The sequence below is a fragment of the Rhinoraja longicauda genome, chromosome 4, assembly GCF_053455715.1.
Source record: "Rhinoraja longicauda isolate Sanriku21f chromosome 4, sRhiLon1.1, whole genome shotgun sequence".
In the NCBI taxonomy this organism is placed as follows: domain Eukaryota; kingdom Metazoa; phylum Chordata; class Chondrichthyes; order Rajiformes; family Arhynchobatidae; genus Rhinoraja; species Rhinoraja longicauda.
Window position 1 is genome coordinate 5,200,435 of NC_135956.1, and position 24,269 is coordinate 5,224,703.

A 24,269-nucleotide genomic window follows, 5' to 3' on the forward strand; every position below is an offset into this window, starting at 1 on the left:
TCTAAACTAAACTATAATTCCAGGATAGCCCTTTTGGATTCTGTAGAGGGAAAAGCATTAGTGGCCGTCAGAGGTGTGGTATAGGGCTGGCCCTGAGGCAGAGCAGGGATGGGTGAAGTTGGGCAGAGCAACATTGATGGGGGACTCATTAGTTAAGGGGGACATTCGGGGGATGCTGTGGCCGCAAACAGGACAAGTGGTCTAGATGTCAACTTCTCTACGTCGGCGAGACCAAGCGCAGGCTCGGCGATCGTTTCGCTGAACGCCTCCAATTCAACCAACCTGATCTCCCGGTGGCTCAGCACTTCAACTCCCCCTCCCATTCCCAATCTGACCTTTCTGTCCTGGGCCTCCTCCAATGTCAGAGTGAGGCCCAGCGCAAATTGGAGGAACAGCACCTCATATTTCGCTTTGGCAGTTTACACCCCAGCGGTATGAACATTGACTTCTCCCACTCCAGGTAGCCCCTGCTTCCCCTCTCTATCCCCTCCCCCTTTCCAGTTCTCCCACTAGTCTTCCAGTCTCTTACTACATCCTATCTTTGTCCCGCCCCCTCCCCTGACATCAGTCTGAAGAAGGGTCTCGACCCGAAATGTCACCCATTCCTTCTCTCCTGAGATGCTGCCTGTTTCGCTGCATTACCCCAGCGTTTTGTGTCTCCCACCGCAAACAGGGCCCCAAGATGGTGTGTGTAGCAAGGGTCTCGACCCAAAACATCACCTATTCCTTCACTCCAGAGATGCTGCCTGACCCGCTGCATTACCCCAGCGTTTTGTGTCTATCCCAGGATGGTGTGAGGCCTTCCTAGTGCCTGTAAGATGTGGATGAAAAATAAACTAAAACAAGAAAGTGCTTGTGGGCACCTACATCTGAGTCGAAAAGGAGTTGTTTAAAGAGGAGTTTTCTATTTAATTATTTACACTCAAGCATTGCCAGGGGGAAGTACATTATTATTTACTGGTACTTGCCATTACTCCTTGCCTTATCAGGTGCCATATCCAGTTTAACAATTCATATTACAACCACTACTGAAATCTTAATGAGATTTGTGACTGTGCTATTGAGGGCGTGCAGCGTAGGTTTTCTAGGTTAACTCCCGGAATGGCGGGACTGTCATATGTTGAAAGACTGGAGCGACTGGGCTTGTATACACTGAAATTTAGAAGGATGAGAGCGGATCTTATCGAAACGTATAAGATTATTGAGGGGTTGGACACGTTAGAGGCAGGAAACATGTTCCCAATGTTGGGGGAGTCCAGAACCAGGGGCCACAGTTTAAGAATAAGGGGTAGGCTATTTAGAACGGAGATGAGGAAAAACTTTTTCAGTCAGAGAGTTGTAAATCTGTGGAATTCTCTGCCTCAGAAGGCAGTGGAGGCCAATTCTCTGAATGCATTCAAGAGAGAGCTAGATAGAACTCTTAAGGATAGCGGAGTCAGGGGGTATGGGGAGAAGGCAGGAACGGGGTACTGATTGAGAATGATCAGCCATGATCACATTTAATGGTGGTGCTGGCTCGAAGGGCCGAATGGTCTCCTCCTGCACCTATTGTCTATTGTCTATTGTGAGTATATATCATGAGTGGAATAGATTGGCTTGATGCACAGAATCTCTTGCCCAGAGTAGGGGGATTTAGGACCAGAGGACATAGGTTTAAAGTAAAGGGGAAAAGATTTAATAGGAATCTTAGGGGTAACTTTCTCACACAAAGGGTGGTGGGCATATGGAACAAGCTGCCAGAGGAGGTAGTTGAGGCAGGGTCTCTCGAACAGTTAAACAGGTACATGGATAGAACAGTTTTGGAAGGATAGGGACCAAACTTGAGCAGGTGGGACTAGTGTAGCTGGGACATGTTGGCCGGTGTGGGCAAGTTGGGCTGAAGGGCCTGTTTCCACACTGTATCACTCTATGACTCTATATTCTGTAACCTGGCATTGTTTTCTGATGCTGATTTCATGCCAGATTGTTGCAAATATGAATTTCTCCAGGAACTATCCAAATAACTTATAAAGTATTACACAGGTTTATTTTTAAATCTCTCTTGGTCAGTCAGAACGTTTCCGCAGGATGGAAATGTCAAAGACACGAGGGCACAGCTTTAAGGTCAGAGGGGCAAAGTTTAATTTAGTTTAGTTTAGAGATACAGCGCGGAAACAGGCTCTACGGCCCACCCAGTCCGCGCCGACCAGCGATCCCTGCACACTAACACTATTCTACAAAAATCAGGGAGAACTTACACGTAAACCAAGCCAATCAACCTACAAACCTGTATGTATTTGGAGTGTGGGAGGAAACCGAAGATCTCGGAGAAAACCCACGCAGGTCACGTACAAATTCTGTACCGACAGCACCCGCAATCAGGGTTAAAAAGGAGATGTGCGTGACAAGGTTCTTGCACAGAGTGGTGAGTGTCTGGAGTGCGTTGCCAGAGGTGGTGGTGGAGGCAGCTTTGAAAGGCTTGTGGATAGACACACAATATGCAGGGAATGGAGAGACAGGGATTATGTGCAGGCAATAGAGGGATCTGGATCACATGCAAGCAGAGTGAAATTATTTTTCATCAAGTGGGTTTCCATTTAATACTCAGGTATCATGTTTGGCCTGCTCGTGTGCTGTACTGTTCCGTTTTCTTACCCCAGGAGCTGAAACTTATCATAAGAAAATGCAATTTCTTTCAGTGTATGTGATCAAACCCAACTAACCACATCAGCACGAAACCTGCACATTAAAGTGCAGCGGCTTTTCTCATATTCCGGTTACATAGAAACATAGAAAATAGGTGCAGGAGGAGGCCATTTGGCCCTTTGAGCCAGCACCGCCGTTCATTATGATTATGGCTGATCATCCACAATCAGTAACCCATGCCTGCCTTCTCCCCATATCCCTTCATTCCAGTCGCCCCTAGAGCTCTATCTAACTATCTTTTAAATCCATCCAGTGAATTGGCCTCCGCTGCCCTCTGTGGCAGAGAATTCCGCAAATTCACATCTCTCTGGGTGAATATTTTTTTTCTCATGTCAGTTTGAAATGGCCTCCCCTTTATTCTTAGACTGTGGCCCTTGGTTCTGGAGGGTTACTCCTGATTCAATCGGTTGGCAAAATTATCTTTCTGCAGGGTCTTCCAGGGTGATAGCTTTTATGAATTTGTCAAGTTCAGAAGCAGAAGCAGCTTCATAACTTCTGATGCCTCAAACGCAAGAAGAAGCTTGATATCATTACTGAATACCCATTCACCAGGTGACTTTTTCATGAGAATTGCACAGTTTGCTATAAATAAATAAGGAGGTGGTTTGACACATTTGGCTTGTGGGTTTCCAGTTAATATGTTGAAAGACTGGAGCGACTAGGCTTGTATACACTGGAATTTAGAAGGATGAGAGGGGATCTTATCGAAACGTATAAGATTATTAAGGGGTTGGACACGTTAGAGGCAGGAAACATGTTCCCAATGTTGGGGGAGTCCAGAAGAAGTGGCCACAGTTTAAGAATAAGGGGTAGGCCATTTAGAACGAAGATGAGGAAAACCTTTTTCAGTCAGAGAGTTGTGAATCTGTGGAATTCTCTGCCTCAGAAGGCAGTGGAGGCCAATTCTCTGAATGCATTCAAGAGAGAGCTAGATAGAGCTCTTAAGGATAGCGGAGTCAGGGGGTATGGGGAGAGGGCAGGAACGGGGTACTGATTGAGAATGATCAGCCATGATAACATTGAATGGCGGTTCTGGCTCGAAGGGCCGAATGGCCTCCTCCTGCACCGATTGTCTATTGTCTATTAATACTAAGACTCATCTAAAGGAGAAGGTTTTTGCGGAGATATCACCCGCTTAAAATGTTTTAAGTAAGAACAGCTTCCACTTATGTACCATCTTCAACTTAGCAAAAGCTTCCCAAAACCCTTCAGGGAATGTATAAAACTGCAATAATCTGTTACCGATCTACATAAGAGGATACTGGCCAGATGATCAAAAAGCTTAGAGAAAGTGAGGTTTTCAAAAACATCAGTCAGTGTGAAGAGTGCTAAATGTTCACAAGGTTTAGGGAGGGGACTTCAGAGACTGGGTCCTGGAGCTGAGAGATTGACGTTGAGCTGGAGGCCACAATTAGAAGGCTGCTCAGGAGTTGTAGGGCAGGAGGTATTTTGTCAAGTTGATCAAACCATGGAGTTGTCTGAAAATGCAGTACACGTTCGTTATTACACATTGATAATGGATTGAAGTAGATTCAGATTTTTTAGATTTAGAGATACAGCGTGGAAACAGGCCCTTCGGCCCACCGAGTCCGCGCCGCCCAGCGATCCCCGCACATTAACACTATCCTACACCCACTAGGGACAATTTTCACATTTGCCCAGCCAATTAACCTACATACCTGTACGTCTTTGGAGTGTGGGAGGAAACCGAAGATCTCGGAGAAAACCCACGCAGGTCACGGGGAGAACGTACAAACTCCGTACAGACGGCGCCCATAGTCGGGATCGAACCTGAGTCTCCGGCGCTGCATTCGCTGTAAGGCAGCAACTCTACCGCTGCGCTACCGTGCCACCCGTACTGCGGAGGTCATTGAAATTGACAAGGCATAAACATTGACAAGCGATCGCTTTGATCAGCACTTCACATTAAACAGTGTAACAAACAGCCTTTAGTATTTTTAGCATGCGGTAACAAAAATACCTTTTTTAGTTGTTAAAAATAACTTTACAGATGCTCCCCGGCTTACGATGCTTCGACTGACAATATTTCGACTTTGCGATGGTGTAAACGGCAGCAGCCGCAGCTCGATCAGGCCACGTGATCAGGTGTATTAAATGCATTTCGAATTACTATGTGTTCGGTTTCCGATGGGTTCCTCGGAACACAATCCCATCGTAAGTTGAGGATCACCTGTACACACTCGGACACTTAACCTCCCTGAGCGCTGGTCACAAATATGGGTCTCTCTGCAACTGGATGCTCGATGTCCTGATCAATAGACCACAGTCTGTATGAATCGGCAGCAACAGGTCCTCCTCGATAATCATCAGCACTGAGGCACTTCAAGGCTGCGTGCTCAGCCCCCTGCTCTACTCACTCAATACTCATGACTGTGTAGCCGGACACAGTGCCAACTCCATCTTCAAATTTGTTGATGACACCACCGTTGTTGGATGAATTGCAGATCACGATGAGTCAGGGTAAAGGAGGGAGATTGATCGACTGATCGAATGGTGCCAGAGCAGCAACCTTACTGTCGTTAAGATAAAGGAACTGATTGTGGACTTTGGAAGAGGAAGGTTGACGATCCCCAATGTTGTCTTCGTCAATGGGACGGTGATGGAGAGAGGCAGAAGCTTCAAATTCCTGGGCATGTATGTCTCTGAAGATCTGTCCTGGACCCAGCTCACTGATGCAATCATAAAGAAAGCCCATCAACGCCTTGACTTCCTCTGAAGACTGAGGAGATTCAGTATGTCAACAAGTACTCTCATGACCTTCTGCTAGGTGTACAGTGGAGAGCATGTTGACTGGTTGCCTCACGGCCTGCTTCAGCAACTCAGATGCCCAGGAGCGAAGACAACTGCACAAAGTGGTGAACACTTCCCGGTCCATCACCGGCTCTGACCTCCCTACCATCGAAGGGACTGGCAGGAGTCGCTGCCTCAAAAAGGCAGCCAGCATCATCAGAGACCCACACCACCCTGGCCACACACTCATTTCACCCCTGCCATCGCGAAGAAGGTACAGGAGCCTGAAAACTGTAACGTCCAGGTTCAGGAACAGCTTCTTCCCTACAGCCATCAGGCTATTAAACACTACTACCTCCATATAGGCTCCAAACCATATAGACATCGGGGCATTATTTTTGACTTTGCACTATTATTGTCTATTTACTTGTCTGCTTTGTGTATAATACTGAACTTTTTTTGTGTAGGAAAGAACTGCAGATGCTGGTTTAAATCGAAGGTAGACACAAAATGCTGGAGTAACTCAGCGGGTCAGGCAGCATCTCTGGAGAGAAGGAACGGGTGACGTTTCGGGTCGAGACCCTTCTTCAGACGGGTCGAGACCCGAAACGTCACCCATTTCTTCTCTACAGAGATGCTGCCTGACCCGCTGAGTTACTCCAGCATTTTGTGCCTACTGAACTTTTTGTTGTTGTTTATTATGGGTTTTACAGAGTACAATCGGAGATCTTATCGAAACGTATAAGATTATTAAGGGGTTGGACAGGTTAGAGGCAGGAAACATGTTCCCAATGTTGGGGGAGTCCAGAACCAGGGGCCACAGTTTAAGAATAAGGGGTAGGCCATTTAGAACGGAGATGAGGAAAAACTTTTTCAGTCAGAGAGTTGTGAATTTGTGGAATTCTCTGCCTCAGAAGGCAGAGGAGGCCAATTCTCTGAATGCATTCAAGAGAGAGCTAGATAGAGCTCTTAAGGATCGCGGAGAGAGTGGGTATGGGGAGAAGGCAGGAACGGGGTACTGATTGAGAATGATCAGCCATGATCACATTGAATGGCGGTGCTGGCTCGAAGGGCCGAATGGCCTCCTCCTGCACCTATTGTCTATTGCCTATTGTGTTTTGTCTACTATGTGGTGCTATGGCAAGTACGAATTACGCTGTTCTGTTCAGGGCAGGACAATAAAATGCTCTTGACTCTTGAGTGGGACATCTTGAGTTTTCTCACCCCTCCGCCCCAATGGCCCAGACCTCCCGTTTAGCTCTCAAATCCTGAATGGGGGAACCAGTAACAGAGGCAGGGATGTTTGTTATTCCCCAACTGTATTGGACAAGGAGGTGCGGACGGCCTTCTGGGGCCTCTGTGCCCCGTGTGTTGAGAAGAGGTCTCACTGGGCTCTCACTCACGGGGCTCCACAGATTTGATCCAGTGATGCCAATTGGGGGAAAATCCCTCACTCAGTTATAGCGCACAATCAGCAAAAATACAGAAATCATCTCCCCACCCACTTTGGCCCACTATAATAAGGGTTTACTGTAATACAAAAATACTAAATTGTCTCTTAATGAATTCCTTGAAGTTTCCTTGCTGTAGAGCAGATGGAATATTGCCAATGTTTGTTCCCAATGTTGGGGGAGTTGTCCCCAATGTTGGGGGAGTCCAGAACCAGGGGCCGCAGTCTAAGAATAAAGGGGAGGCCATTTAAAACTGAGGTGAGAAAAAACGTTTTCATCCAGAGAGTTGTGAATTTGTGGAATTCTCTGCCACAGAAGGCAGTGGAGGCCAATTCACTGGATTAATTTAAAAGAGGGTGAGATAGAACACTAGAGGCTAGTGGAATCAAGGGATATGGGGAGAAGGCAGGCACGGGTTACTGATTGTGGATGATCAGCCATGATCACAATGAATCGAAGGGCCAAATGGCCTCCTCCTGCACCTATTTTCCATGTTTCTATGTTTCTATTGCACTAAATCTCTGTATAAAATGATGTGGTTGTTTCAAATGACTGGTGAACAAAGTTTAGATATTGAATATCCTAAAATATTTAGATATTGAATGTCCTAAAATGCTCATTTGCAATGAACAGCCTGCATTGTGACAAAGTTAGCCTAGTTGGTCAGACTGCATTTAGTAAGGCTGCCTTTAATGAGGATAATCCAAAAGATTTAAAAGACTGTATTCAGTTCCACGTGATTCTGCCAAGACAATTGAGCTTAACCTGCCTAAATCAGCATGAAGTCTCATTTTTCCGTTATCCATTTCGGTTCCAGTCTAGGACTTACAAGATGAAATATGATCAAAGATCCTTCTGTCTTGAAACTGAAAAAAAGACAGTTTCTGAAAGGCACAATCAAACTGGCTTACTCCAGAATGCTTTGGGATTTTCAACCAGAATGGATTTACACTTCACTGTGGCCTTTTTTGCACTCTTTGTAAAAAGCACTCAACCCTGCCAATGGATGTGGGAAGGCTTTGTGGATGCTATAGGCAGAGGGAAATAAATCGAAGGGTGTTTGGGACTAAAGAATGGACACCTAACAAGTGGCAGAAAATATTTATTTTGCATTCAAGAGAAACTCGACTTATCAGCAATTCAATGCATATATATATATATATATATTTTTCTCTGATGTGAATCCTAAGTTATTATTAATATTTGTAAAATACAAATCTATCTTTCAGCTCCATGTGGAAGTCGATCCACAGGTTCCGATGGTACAGTACTGTCTCCAAACTATCCTAGAAATTACAGTACTGGAAACAATTGTGTTTATTCCATCACAGTCTCCAGAGAGTTCGGTGAGTGAAATTTAACCAAATTACTTTAGCTATTCATTGTATTATGTTATCAATGGTACATATTTTATCTCGGCTTATAGAAATTTTGCATGATTGCACATAAGTAGATGAATATTGATCACAAAATGCTGGAGTAACTCAGCAGGTCAGGCAGCATCTCAGACTGAAGAAGGGTCTCGACCCGAAACGTCACCCATTCCTTCTCTCCTGAGATGCTGCCTGACCTGTTGAGTTACTCCAACATTTTGTGAATAAATACCTTCGATTTGCACTAGCATCTGCAGTTATTTTCTTACACTGAATATTGATCACAGTCAGGAGTCTCTGAGTAGTTTGAAAAACACAGGAACTAGTCCTAAAAGTTAGTTGCACAGCTATAAAGAGGATTTTGTTTCCTTGCCCATGTTCTAATGCCTTTCTACTTTTATTCTATTTCTTCGATTAGCATTTTTATATGTATATAAGTTTAATACCATTACATGTTCCATACATATGACTGACAGCAAGTCAATTTAGTAAGTCAGTTAATGTACTTGGTATACATTAAAAAAAAATATGCTCTATCAATTCACAATGAGTTGAAAACCTCAGCTTAAAATATATTTAAGGAAAAGCTCCAATTTGTTTTCTGCTACTGATTTTCACACTGATATATGTAGGAAGGAACTGCAGATGCTGGTTTAAACTGAAGATAGGCACGAAATGCTGGAGTAACTCGGGCAGCATAGAAGAAATTCTGAAGAAGGGTCTCGACCCGAAACGTCACCCATTCCTTCTCTCCAGAGACGCTGCCTGTCCCGCTGAGTTACTCCAGCATTTTGTGTCTGCCTTTGATTTAAACCAGCATCTGCAGTTCATTCCTGCACCTGATATTTGTGGAGTTGATTTTGTCTCTCAGTTCTTACCTTGATTGGTCTGAATTCATCACCTTCTGTTCCTCATCTTGCTGGGTTCTGCAATAATTTTTGTGTGTATTTTAATGTAATTTTGTTTCTGTACTTTATATTGATTTATTAGTACTGCATTTTGGCTAGTATGCCCATGCCCTTTTTTGAACTTTGCTCAGTACCCTCTTGTGGATTTATCCATGCACAGATTTGCTCAGTTCGCTAAGAACACCCGCTCTTTGCGCACAAACGTTATCCTAACTCAGTTCGAGAATCTTAATAACTGTTTTGCATTTCTCCACATCTGACGCTATACTGAAAACAATAATGGAAACACGAGAGACTGGAGATGCTGCTGGCTGGTGCAAAAAAACATACTGCTGGAGAAACTCAATAGATCATACAGCATCTGTGTTTGGGGTGAACCATCTTCACCTGTCACTGCCCAAGTTCCATAACTTGTTTCTCCTTGTTTGCTTCTCACTATCACCCACCTGCCTCTGTCCCCCAATTCCATCCTTCCCTTTCTTGGCTCCAACAGCCCATCACCCATCACCCCTCCTTAGTCTGCCCCGATCTCACCCCTACTCCTGGCTCTTTCCCTTTCCACTCTCATTCCTCCCACAGTGACTCAACCCAAATCATTGACAATTCTTTTACCAGACTGAGGCCGTTCAATCTCCTGAATTCCCCGAGCTGTTTGTTTTTTCTATTGCACACCATAATTGGCCAAAAATACACATTGCTTTTTTTGGGAGTTAAAAAATGAGCCACTGATTCAGTCTCCTTTCCGAATACGTTCCGACTTCTGAAGTAATTTGGAAGGTTCTGGAGGTCAGATCCTGGAAATGTGACTATCCACTCTGTTGCTGGATTGTGTTCTGAGTTCAGGGAATGTGTTTGTATGTGCTGAACTAGATGCTTTATTGTCACATGTGACTATGCTTTAGGAATACTTTATTGTCACATGTGACTAGTCACAGTGAGATTCTTTGCTTGCCCACCCAATGTATACAAATAGCAGCCACCTACGGCGCTGACAAAGTTACAAAGCACACCGGCTCCTCCTTTTGTGCCCATCCCCCCCCCCCCCAATAGTTCCCCCCCACCGGGTCCTCCTTTGTTCTTCCCCTCCCCCCTCAAGGCGGTCCTCCACGCTCTCATCTACCGTCAACCATGGGTCGACCCGCGAGGCATCACCACCTCCGCGAAACTTCACCGCCAAGGCCCCATCATCGCGAGGCTTCACCGCTGCTGCCTCTTTACTGCCGCTCAGGCCTCATTGCTGTCAATGCCCCACTTCACGCCTCGGTGGTGCCAACCCAGGCTCTGCTGGCCGCTCCGCCCGACTCGGGGTTCTACCCGCGAGGCCCCGGCCGAGCCCCGATCCGGGCTTCTACGCAGCGATCCGGGAGGCATCGAGACCGCGGCGCCTCGATAAAGGCCTCCGGCCACGTTCCCAGTCCACAGCTGCGCCCCGTCAGGAAGCCTTCTGGCCGCGCGGTCCGTCGTGAAGCCTTAGAATGTGAAACACAGAGCACAGGAACAGGATCTTTGGTCCACAATGCCTGTGCTGAACATGATGTCAAGATGAACTAACCTCATCTGCCTGCACATGATCCATATCACTCCATTCCCTGCATGTCCATGTTCCTATCTCAAAGTCTCCTAAACGCCACTATTGTAGCTGCCTCCAAAGGCAACATGTTCCAGGCACACACTACGCTCTGTGTAAATATCTTGCTCTGCAACCTCCTTTAAACTTTGTCTCACATACCTTAAAGCTCTGCCTCTAGCCTTTGATATTTTCACCTTGGGTAAAAGCTTCTGACTGTCTACCCCTTACGTTCACAAAATGTCACCATTTGTGATTTGTGTTCTTTATTCATTTTGGATTGCTGCTCGGTGATTTACCACAATACGGGAGGTCATGCCATGGGATAGATTATTCACACATGTTATCACATTATGATGCAGCGGGTTTTAGAGCATTGCACCAGTCCAAGATTACTCTTTAAATAATACATTTTCTTACACGATAAATTCAACTATGGACAGATGAACTTTTCCCCAGTCGGCAGTTCATCTACAATATATTATCGAAGAAAGGTTAATAATTCCTACTGCATTGGTGTTTCTGGTTAGGATTTCTGTGTACTAACATCCTTCTGCATTGATAATGAACTCCTAGCCTTCCTTCATTGGAATCCCCATCGAAACAATCATAACCTTATCTGCTGAATCCGCTGTTCCAGTTGTCAACTTCTCCACATCGGCGAGACCAAACGCAGGCTTGGCGGTCGCTTCGCTCAACACCACCGCTCAGTCCACCTTAGCCAACCTGATTTCCCGGTGGCTCAGCACTTCAACTCCCCCTCCCATTCCCAATCTGACCTTTCTGTCCTGGGCCTCCTCCATTGTCATAGTGAGGCCCAGCGCAAATTGGAGGAACACCACCTCATATTTTCTCTTGGGCAGTTTACACCACAGCGGTATGAACATTTGACTTCTCCAGAGATGCTGCCTGACCCGCTGAGTTACTCCAGCACTCTGTGTCTACCCTCTCCTGCTGTCACTTTGTCGATTGCAATACTTGACATCCACAATATGCCCTGCTATTACTCATGCACTTCAACAGCAACCCCCTCGACCATGTCTTCCAAAGGAAGCTGATCAAAACATTTCTCTATCATCTATAATCAAAACCCAGCAATTAAGAAGTAAAATTGATATCAGTCGAAAATCGCCAGCCATCTTTTGGTAGACAAAAAAATGCTGGAGTAACTCAGCGAGTCAGGCAGCATCTCTGGGGAGAAGGAATGGGTGACATCTCGGGTCGAGACCCTTCTTCAGACTAGGTCTTCTGTCCGAAGAAGGATCTCGACCCGAAACGTCACCCATTCCTTCTCTCCAGAGAAGCTACCTGTCCCGCTGAGTTACTCCAGCATTTTTTTGTCTACCTTCGATTTATACCAGCATCTGCAGTTTATTTCCGAGCCATCTTTTGAACAGTTTACAACATTTTTATCCTGGTTTATACCTAAGAATAGTCCATGGGTAAATAACATTAGCTCTCATCTTGTTCCTCAATTGAAAACCGATATATTAGAATGTTTTAGAAAGGGTTAATTCATTTGAAGTTAGAGAGTTGTGAATCTGTGGAACTCTCTGCCTCAGAAGGCAGTGGAGGCCAATTCTCTGGATGCTCTCAAGAGAGAGTTACATAGAGCTCTTGAAGATAGCGGAGTCAAGGGATATTGGGAGAAGGCAGGAACGGGGTACTGATTGTGGATGATCAGCCATGATCACAGTGAATGATGGTGCTGGCTCGAAGGGCCGAATGGCCTACTCCTGCACCTGTCGTCTATTGTCTATTGTCTATAAAATTGATTCCATTCTCAATCACTTGAGGCACCTCTGCTATATTCCCAATCTTTCATGCAGACTTGATTTTATTATAATTTAAGTTCTGAGCAACATCTCAGTATGGTGATGTGCGGGGGAGGATAATTCGATACCGACTTAAGCAGGCAACGACATGAACAGAATTTATTACTGAGGTGTGGGGCGAAGATCCTGTTGCGGTTCTAAACTTTGACCAATAAATGGATGTTAATTCTCGGAGTTTCTGCATTGAAATCCGCAGCTTCTAATTTAGACTGCAAGTACATAAGGCTCTGATGAATCCCAGCTATCCAGGTGTGGTTAGCAATGTGCATTGGGCTGCTTAAGTATGCAGCTCACATCTTATGCTGACTGTAGGATTCTGATTACAAAATTTGGCACATAGGGATGAGGTTGTACTGCTCAGTTAAACAGGATCTTGATCAGTTTAACAGTAAAGGAACAAACAAAAGTCAGTTCCACAGATTTAACAAGTTTTATTTCTGTGGACCTCACAGAATTGTGTTCCTCAGTGGTTCAGGCAGCACCTCTGGAGAGAAGGAATGGGTGATGTTTAGGGTCGTGAACCTTCTTCAGACTGAACCCTTCTTCAATCTCGACGTGAAACGTCACCCATTCCTTCTCTCCAGAGATTTTTCTCCAGCATTTTTGATTTAAACCAGCATCTGCAGTTCTTTCCTACACAGAATTGTGTTCCTCCTTGACTTAGAAGAATTTATAATCTGCTGCTAAAGAATTAGAGACCCCCTCTTTGGATTGCTTCCATTCTCTAAGGCCTGAGGTGGGTAAACACCCGGTGACAACCAAATCATGCTCCGGCCTTTCTGCCTGAAAATTACATTGAGCGTCATTTAGGAGCGGCACGGTGGCGCAGCGGTAGAGTTGCTGCCTTACAGCGAATGCAATGCCAGAGACCCAGGTTTGATCCTGACTACGGATGCTGTCTATACGGAGTTTGTATGTTCTCCCCGTGACCTGCGTGGGTTTTCTCCAAGATCTTTAGTTTCCTCCCACACTCCAAAGACGTACAGGTTTGTAGGTTAATTCGCTTGGTAAATGAAAAAATTGTCCCTCGAGGGTGTAGGATAGTGTTAATTTGCGGGGGTCGCTGGTCGGTGCCGACCCGGTGGGCCGAAGGGGCCTGTTTCCGCGCTGTATCTCCAAATGGGACCAAAGTTTTACTTGGCTTGTGGACAGTCAGATTTACAAAATGCTTGGTGCACCGAATTTGTGTTAACCTTGGGTGAAGGTTAACGTACTTGCTGCTCTGTGTTTTCACTGTCGTGTTCTGTTTATATAAAAACAGATTACGCACCTGCTCACCGGACTGGGTATTGCTAGCGTGCTATTCTGTGGATTCAGCCTTTCACATCCTCAATAGTGAGGATCACATCTTGCTCCCCCTCCCCCCACTCGCAACAAGGACAGAATCCCCCTCGTTCTCACCTTCCACCCCACCAGCCAGCGGATCCAACATATCATCCACCAACATTTCCGTCACCTACAACAGGACCCCACCACTGGCCATATCTTCCCGTCCCCTCCCCTCTCTGCGTTCCGCAGAGACCGTTCCCTCCGTAACTCCCTGGTCCACTCGTCCCTTCCTACCCAAACCACCCCAACCCCGGGCACTTTCCCCTGCAATCGCACGAGATGCAACACCTGTCCCATTACCTCCCCCCTCAACTCCATCCAAGGACCCAAACAGTCTTTCCAGGTGAGACAGAGGTTCACCTGCACCTCCTCCAACCTCATCTATTGCATCCGCTGCTCTAGATGTCAACTTATTTACATCGGCGAAACCAAGCGCAGGCTCGGCGATCGCTTCGCTGAACACCTGCGCTCAGTCCGCATTAACAAAACTGATCTCCCGGTGGCCAAGCACTTTAACTCCCCCTCCCATTCCCAGTCTGACTTTTCTGTCATGGGCCTCCTCCAGTGCCATAGTGAGGCCCACCGGAAATTGGAGGAACAGCACCTCATATTTCCCTGGGCAGTTTGCAGCCCGGTGGTATGAACGTCGACTTCTCCAACTTTAGATAGCTCCTCTGTCCCTCCCTTCCCCTCCCCCTTCCCAGATCTCCCTCTATCTTCCTGTCTCCACCTATATCCTTCCTTTGTCCCGCCCCCCTGACATCAGTCTGAAGAAGGGTCTCGACCCGAAACGTCACCCATTCCTTCTCTCCCGAGATGCTGCCTGACCTGCTGAGTTACTCCAGCATTTTGTGAATAAATCGATTTGTACCAGCATCTGCAGTTATTTTCTTATACATCCTCAATAGATGTCAACTGGACCAACCGTGCCTGTGCCAAACTTTTAATCCGCATCTTCAAATAATTCACATGTTATTTTGCAAAACAAGAGGACACCAAAGGCTTATTTCAATTCTTTAGTCCAGGGAATGAACCGATTAACTCTAGCCAAGATCCAGAGGAGAGCTGAATTATAACTATCAACAATGGATTGGAATTTAAGATGTGAACATGTTCTTAGTGAGGCATGAGTGTGACCTTGGTCCCTTTTCTTCCTGCTACATTTTTTTTTACAATCTGCCCGACTACATGAATGGAAAATGGATTTTGATGAGTTCTCTCACATAAGGAGATAATTGTACACTTGTCACAATTGCATAGCTCGCTCGCCCTTATGCAACAATCTCAGTTTCTCAACATTTCCAGCAAGTGTAGATTTTGCCAGTTCCATCAACAGACCATAGAAACATAGAAACATAGAAAATAGTTGCAAGAGGAGGCCATTGGGCCCTTCGAGCCAGCACTGCCATTCTTTGTGATCATGGCTGATCATCCACAATCAGTAACCCGTGCCTGCCTTCTCCTCATTTCCCTGATTCCACTAGCCCCCAGAGCTCTATCTAACTCTCTTTTAAATTCATCCAGTCAATTGGCCTCCACTGCCCTCTGTGGCAGAGAATTCCACAAATTCACAACTCTCTGGGTGAAAAAGTTTTTTCTCACCTCAGTTTTAAATGGTAGTTAAAGGACTGGTCTCTGGTTAAGGTAGTGGTTATCGATGATACCATTAACCGTCCCATTGATTTACCATTCTCGCATGATTGTATTGGCCAATGTTTGTTGATTAACATGCAGGAAATTTGTGATTCCTGTAGTTACCATCGTTTTCACCTTAAGACTAGTGCATTATGTCTGAAGAAGTACAAAGTATGCTTGACGATTTCCTTCAAAGATGTTTGACATTTGCAAATAGTCACCACGACATTATCTGAAGAAGAGACGCTGTAATAATTATTTGTAATTTACAAAGTTAACAAAGTTTAATGAATACTGCAGTGATCAAAGTGCATCATATCTTATGCGTACATTTCTCCACCCACCCGGCCATCTTATTCCATTCTCTTCCTCCTCCTGCTCATCTCCCACCACTAGCCACTCCAAGACCAACATTTCTCCTTCTATATCCACCCACCCTTTCACCCATATCCCTCCCGCCAGCTTTGCATTTCACTACTCCCTTCCTTATCTGACCCTTCCATCTCCATTTCCCTTCTCAGCTTTGTCATGATTTCCGCTCCTCTGCCATCCGTCCCAGCTCATATGCAATGCTTCAGCCCATTCATGCCAGTCTTGTCCAGTTTTCTCTGCCCTGCTCCGACAGTCTGAACAAGGTTCCTGACCCAAAACGTAGTCCTTTCCTTCCACTGATGCTGCCTGAACCGTTGAGTTTCTCCAGCGTTTAGTTTTTGCTCAATATTCCAACATCTGTAGTCTCTTTGTCACCCCTTTGGCCAAGTATGGACACCACGGTACATAGCTCCACTGCGGCATAAAAATCTTTTGGCAACAATCTGCCCAGTCATCAGTGACTGAGCAACTGAGCATTTGTTCAACCTGTTCAAATATTACTTTGAATTTTCCCGAGAACATAAACTCACACAGGTTGTGTAAGCATATCCCTAGTCCAATCAGGATGGAGCAGTTAACCTTCAAAAAATGATGTTCAAAAATGCTTTATGGTTTCTTTTTCTGAAAATACAATCTTGAAATCGAAGTCTCTAAGGTTTAATCAGATAGCCACTGGCCTACCCCATGTTTGCTTTCATTCCCTAGACTGGTGCCACTTTGTACCACTTTGACCTGGATCAGTTTCAGGGTAAATGGCATCTACAGTGCTCTTGAGCGCAACAATAGACAATAGGTGCAGGAGGAGGTAATTCAGCCCTTCGAGCCAGCACCACCATTCAATGTGATCATGGCTGATCATTCTCAATCAGTACCCCGTTCCTGCCTTCTCCCCATACCCCCTGACTCCGCTATCCTTAAGAGATCTATCTAGCTCTCTCTTGAATGCATTCAGAGAATTGGCCTCCACTGCCTTCTGAGGCAGAGAATGCCACAGATTCACAACTCTCTGACTGAAAAAGTTTTTCCTCATCTCCGTTCTAAATGGCCTACCCCTTATTCTTAAACTGTGGCCCCTTGTTCTGGACTCCCCCAACATTGGGAACATGTTTCCTGCCTCTAACGTGTCCAACCCCTTAATAATTTTATACGTTTCGATATGCTCATCCTTCTAAATACAACCTGAATGGGCACCACTAGCTGTCTTGATGTGTGACACTTTTGCATTTGTAACTTTTGTAGAACATTTGCCATTTTAAATGAGTAAAGCCTTAACTTTTCTCCCTCTGCTGGTGCCTTTGCCCCTGTGGCAGTGGTGTTTGGCCAGTTTGTGTTTTTCCAGACTTCCCTTCATGATGTCGTCGACATATACGATGGACCTACACAGCAAGCTTTACTTTTGACTTCACTGTCGGGGTCACACTCAGGTGAGGTTCGCCAATGATGCGGGATTTTTGGACCTGGTTTCCTTGGCGCCATTTCATTTTACCGTGGTACCATTAATGTTATTTATTTTAGCACCATTAAAAAGTGTGTATGGAAAATGTGTTGGCATCAGATATTTCTGAATTTTTGATACTGCAAGGCATAGCAATTTAGCATTCACCTGCAGCTTCAATAGACAATAGACAATAGGTGCAGGAGTAGGCCATTCGGCCCTTCGAGCCAGCACCACCATTCAATGTGATCAGGGCTGATCATTCTCAATCAGTACCCCGTTCCTGCCTTCTCCCCATACCCCCTGACTCCACTATCCTTAAGAGCTCTATCAAGCTCTCTCTTGAATGCATTTAGAGAATTAGCCTCCACTGCCTTCTGAGGCAGAGAATTCCACAGATTTACAACTCTCTGACTGAAAAGGTTTTTCCTCATCTCCGTTCTAAATGGCCTACCCCTTATTCTTAAACTGTGGTCCCTGGTTCTGGACTCCCCCAACATTGGGAACATGCTTCCTGCCTCTAACGTGTCCAACCCCTTAATAACCTTGCAAGAGCTCATCATATTGCTTATCAAATGTAACTGGCAATGGATCTACAAGAGCAGCATCTTTTGAATTTCAGTGAAGCTTCCTGTAAGTATAAGTGTCTCTGAAAGTCAATGGGGACAATTTTAATACCATCTCTCTGTAGTTTCAGCGGGAATTCCAGAGAAGTCACCGTGTTACAAGGACCACCACAGAAGTTCATATATTTTTCCAATTACATTTTATCTTCAAGGGAATTCAAAATTTGAATCAAAAGGAATCCAATTACATATTGATTGAACTGCGCTAAAGAATTCAACGTGCAATAAGGGGCTATGCAACATGTTTTGTTGTGCTGCTTTGGGCACTTTACAGCTCATTGGACCAAAAGGAATAAATCAGCCGCATTCTCATCTCATTCAGTGCAAGCTGCCAGACTGTACGAAAATTAACCTATAATAGTTTGAGTTATTATTTAAAAGTACTTCAAGAGTTTGTTACACCTCAGCTGTCAACCAATCCGAATGTATTAAACACGTGGAGACAACTGCTTGCAAAACAACAAATTATTTTGAACTTCTCCATGCACGGATGTACAGAAATTGAAATACATACACATCACAAATAACCCAGCACTTCCAATGGTTAGAATAAAGTCCTGTTGACTTTAAATATATGAAGTTCTGTGGACGCACTCTTCAATAATGACATATGTGACGTTTATGTTTCAATATTTCACTGCTAAAGACAGATATCTTTATTTTATACCACTGCTGGCTATTACAAAATCCATCTTCCTATTAGATTGTTATTTGTTCAATTATTTTGAATATTTACAGCGTTTAGAAATGCACTAGATATATTAATGTTTACCTGCAATATAATGACTATGTTTTTAGTTTGCTTAGCATGATGCTTGTCCTTCAATGCTATTCACAGAACAGTGTGTTCTCATTATGCTCTTTCCATTGCTCTTCAGCTGATTGATAATGGGCGACATCGTGTCGTTGGCTACCAGCAATTGCATGGAGAACCTTGTGGTAGTTACAGTGTATGCATCAATGTGTTCCAGACTGAACTTCATGCGTCCTGACTTTGTATCAGCCATATCTCCCAGAGAGTTGTGAATCACCCAGAGAGTTGTGAATCACCCAGAGAGTTGTGAATCACCCAGAGAGTTGTGAATAACCCAGAGAGTTGTGAATCACCCAGAGAGTTGTGAATCACCCAGAGAGTTGTGAATAACCCAGAGAGTTGTGAATTTGTGGTATTCTCTGCCATAGAAGGCAGTGGAGGACAATTCACTGAAAGAATTTAAAAGAGAGTTAGATAGAGCTCTAGGGGCTAGCAGGATCAAGGGATATGGGGAGAAGGCAGGCACGGGTTACTGATTGTGGATGATCAGCCATGATCACAATGAATGGCGGTGCTGGCTTGAAGGGCCAAATGGCCTCCTCTTGCACCTATTTTCTATGTTTCTATTTCTGTCGTATTTAGCTGATTCCCATTCATTTTAATGGTTGCATAGATAGGTGTTTTCTTTTTATCTTAATTTAATTAATGTGAGTGATTTTTAACTATATTACAATAGTTGAAATAGGGGCGGGCATGGTGGCACAGCGGTAGAGTTGCTGTTTTGCAACAGGGTACGATCCTGATTACGGGTGCTGTCTGTACGGAGTTTGTACGTTCTCCCCGTGACCTGCGCGTATTTTCTCCGGGTTCTCTGGTTTCCTCCCACATTCCAATGACGGGCAGGTTTGTAGGATTAATTCGCTTAATATAACTATAAATAGACAATAGACAATAGGTGCAGGAGTAGGCCATTCGGCCCTTCGAGCCAGCACCACCATTCAATGTGATCATGGCTGATCATTCTCAATCAGTACCCCGATCTCCGCACATTAATACTATCCTACACACACTAGGGACAATTTTTACATTTACCCAGTCGATTAACCTACATACCTGTACCTCTTTGGAGTGTGGGAGGAAACGGAAGATCTCGGAGAAAACCCATGCAGGTCACGGGGAGAACGTACAAACTCCGTACAGACAGCGCCCGTAGTCAGGATCGAACCTGAGTCTCTGGCACTGCATTCGCTGTAAGGCAGCAACTCTACTGCCGTGCCACTGTGACCGCCCTAGGCAGCAAGTGAACAGTCAGTTCTTGAAGTTGATGATTTGGATGCAGGAGAAATGGGCAGGGGTAAAGACCTGAGCGACTTTGACAACGGCCAAATTGTTATGGCCAGACGACTGGGTCAGAGCATCTCTGAAACGGCAAGGCTTGTGAGGTGCTGCTAAAGGATCTGCTGCTAATGTTTTGGTGCCAGATATCACAGGACACCTTCAGGGGTCTTGTAGAGTCCATGCCTCGGCGGGTCGGCGCTGTTTTGGCGGCACACAGAGGACCAACAGCATATTAGGCAGGTGGTCATAATGTTTTTGCTCATCGGTGTATGCTTCATGTGCTGTGTCTTGGACAAAATACTGCAGCAAAATGTATTGTTACATATTTGTGTGTGACCAAGTATACAGTGAAAAGTAATATATTTCATTTTAGGATCTGTTCAGCATATATATTATCGAGTTGTATTTTATTCCATGAAATAATTGTTATTTCAAAATATCTTTTATTTTAGGAGAGTCCCTTCCGTTAAGTTCAGCTAACCAGATCACAATCAAGTTTAGCTCAGTGAGTGCAGTAACAGCCAAAGGATTTCATTTTGTTTATCAAGGTAGGTTGACAATTGAAGTGTGATAAAAGCTATCACAATTGAACTCCAAAGGAGTTGTGTGCTAATCATGATTATTACCATGTTAATTGTAGTACAATTGATTATAAATCGAAAGACATTGGCAGATTTGGGCTTCATATTAGAAAAATTATATCTTCACGCAATGAGCAATCCACATTTGGAATAGACGTAAAGAGAGTAATGAAGGAGAAAACACTGGAACATTCAAGAATCTGTTGGATACATTGCCGTGGGAACCAGTCTTTCTGATGATGACAAAGGGAGATCAATTGGCCCTCATTTTATCTTGTGAATCAGTCACCTTGCCTTGTGGTTGCCATGCCTATGAAACTCTCCTCATTAAGCTAGTGTGCCCAATTTTAAGTTTAGGCCTCGAATAACACATTTGAGGGCCGCAGAATAATTCAACGAGAAAGGCAGTTCACTCATTCATTAATCAGGACTATTTGTTGAAATGATGGAAGTTGTTTGATTGTAGAAGATGCTTGAATTCTTTGGAGGATATGACAGGGTGTTGATTGAAGGGACCATGTCGATGTAATGTGTTTAGATTTCCAAAACATACCACATGAGAAAATTCTTCCCAAATTAACCCAAATGTTAGCATTGTTTGAAAATTGCCAGTCATATGGAAAATTGGGTTAAAGCAAATGATTATATTTCACTCCAAAGAGATAACTAAGGAGTACTCCAGGGATTGGTCTTGACCCACAAATCTTACTTTATACATATTTATCTAACTAAATCTTAAATGTAATCTAATGATCAGGCTTCCAGCTCCTTCGCGATGGAGGGGTTAGTTGGGTACTGAATTCCAGAGTTTTGCTGTGCTCCAAAAAAAAAGAAATGTTTCCACACATCAGTTTTAAATGACTGGCCTCTTATTTTTGTAGCTCTGTTCCCTTCTTTGTGATTCTTCTCGCTAGCTCTGAAGAAATTGTTTAACCACAAGGGAGCTGAGTTAAAATTGTGAAGAAAGTCATTAGAATAACATCTGCATGGAATGATTTTTATTATTCGGAAGATAATAGGATTTTAAGTAATCTGAATAAGAAAAATCTTCCCATGGAAATGGAACTGAATGGAATGGAAGAGAAGAATGCAGTCCCCACCTATGAATTAAAAACTGGTGTGAATAAACAGAATGATAAGTGATAATCCGAGTTCTTTACCTTCAGTCTGAATTGAAATAATAATACGAACACTGGATGAGTACAACAGGTTTTATTCCACATTGGTATTTATTGACAAAATGCTGGAGTAACTCAGCAGGTCAGGCAGCATCTCAGGAGAGAAGGAATGGGTGACGTTTCCACAGTGGGGTTCTTCCCGTGAGGATCTCCAGACACAATACAGTGCCTGAAAAGATCTCAACTAGGGAGAGGGACAGAACAGCTTTTCCACAATTGATTACTTTTTATACATAAAGGAAAAGGGGTGTTACATAGGAAATCAACAACCGATTACAATTTTAATACACTTCCCATGGTTGCAGAGAAAACACAACCATTAATACAGGTCACACGCTTTCAGGGAAACGCATCACCTAGATTGGATTTGAAACTAACTTTTCCTACTTTCACATATGCCCATATAAGGAGTTGTTATTGTGGAATAAGGAAAACCTTGTCTATTCTTCTGTAGCTGCATGGCCTTGCTTCTAACTGCTTCACTCATTCATTAATCAGGATTAACTGCTTCAACATCCAAGCTAACACTATAGAACAAGGCATTCATTTAAGAACAAAGGAACCCTTTAGCGCCTGTCTGTTCCCTATCACCCTAAACAAATAAACACATTCTTTCCCACTGATAACATTATTTTGCAACAAGCATCCATTTCACTGCTTTCTACTGAAAATAAGCATTCATTTTCTATTAGCTAAAACAACAACAAAAGTAACCATCTACAACAAAATATCAATATCTTTAATTAACTATACCAGCTAATAGCATCTTTATACAATATAGATTATCATGAGTACCCCAATTTAAAACTGGTTTCAGTTTGCAATTCAGAATCTTCAGAATCTTCATAATAACAGAAAGCTCGCTAATAATGACTTGTTACCCTAATTCTTAAATGACTTAATTGGTAAATAGAACACACAGCAGCTACAATGAGGTGAAATCTGCAGACACAAAATGCAGGAGTAACTCAGCGGGTCAGGTCAGGCAGCATCTCTGGAGAGAAGGAATGGGTGACGTTTCGGGTCGAGATCCTTCGTTAGACAAATCTGTAGACCGAGACAAAACACCACATATCCACATCTTGATTCATCCACAGACAGCACTAATTTGATTTATAAATTTATGATGGAAGTGGTGTATATTGCATTGGGAATATTTTTAATTTAAAATCATAGCTCATTCGCGCATCCTTTGTTGCGATAATTTTGGATTTCAATATCCAAACTAGAAGGTAGTCAGTGTTCCGCAAGAGAAAACAAAAATAGTTTGAAAAGTAGTCATAGTCGATGCACTTTTTGTCAATTCTTTCACTTTAGTCATTGAAACTGTTGGTTCATATAAAAAAAATGTAAATTCACATACCAACACAAATCCAAAATTCTGCGATTTTGCAGTATGGTCATGGTATTTTGTGGATAGATGTAATTTATGCATCCTAGTTGCATCATGATAAAATCACAATTGTTTTAATTAATATGATAATGATGAAGACTTATTCAAAAAATGCTGAAGTAACTCAGCGGGTCTGGCAGCATCTCAGGAGAGATGGAATGGGTGACGTTTCGGGTCGAGACCCTTCTTCAGACTGAAGAAGGCTCTCGACCCGAAACGTCACCCATTCCTTCTCTCCTGAGATGCTGCCTGACCCGCTGAGTTACTCCAGCATTTTGTGAATAAATACCTTCGATTTGTACCAGCATCTGTAGTTATTTTCTTACACGAGACTTATTCAATGTACTCCCATAATTGCATTTATAACATCATTGTAAGGTATATTTAGTTTATTTTGATACTAACCTTATTTTCAATTTAACAAAGCCAAATATTAAACATATTTTGGATCCTATTTAGCTGTGCCAAAGACCAGTGCAACCCAGTGCAGTTCCGTACCCGAGCCGAGATTTGGGAAAAGAGTCGGGAATGATTTTGCAGTTGGTTCCGTGGTTCTGTTTGAATGCAATCCTGGCTACATTCTCCAAGGTTTACCAGGCGTTAAGTGTGCATCGGTACCAAATGCTCTTGCTCAATGGAATGATTCTCTGCCAACCTGCATTGGTGAGTAATGACAAAAGTTTTAAATGCGAAAGTTGCAAATTTGACGTATTGTTATGGGGAATATTTGTTTACATTTTCAATGTGTATACCTGATCTGAATGGTTATCGATTGAAAAAAAAATCAAAGAATTTAATGCCTTGATTTTCAAACTGACAGGCAAATGCTTCGAATTTCAATGGTAACTGGGAAGGAATGACAATGATAAAAATATTTTGCGTTCAATATTTGGAGTGGAGAATAGAGAGGGACAGAGAAACAAAATACAAATCTCTCCAAGGAAAAAAAAAAGAGATAAAGTGCTGGAGTAACTCAGTGGGTCATGCAGTTTCTATAGAGAACATGGATATGTTCCATTTTGGATCAGGATCCTTCTTCAGACTGATTCATGTTCTCC

At 43.8% G+C, this 24,269-nt stretch overlaps 1 protein-coding gene across 2 annotated transcripts in view; it reads left to right on the top strand.

Annotated features, from left to right (window-relative positions):
- Window positions 1-24,269, top strand: part of csmd3b (CUB and Sushi multiple domains 3b) — a 1,698,079-nt gene that overhangs the window by 1,454,208 nt on the left and 219,602 nt on the right. For both annotated transcript variants that reach the window (XM_078397138.1, XM_078397139.1), the window contains exons 31-34: window positions 8,117-8,233; window positions 17,217-17,330; window positions 20,512-20,607; window positions 23,671-23,874. In XM_078397138.1, the coding sequence (XP_078253264.1) occupies window positions 8,117-8,233; window positions 17,217-17,330; window positions 20,512-20,607; window positions 23,671-23,874 (531 nt within the window). The remainder of the gene's footprint in view (window positions 1-8,116; window positions 8,234-17,216; window positions 17,331-20,511; window positions 20,608-23,670; window positions 23,875-24,269) is intronic.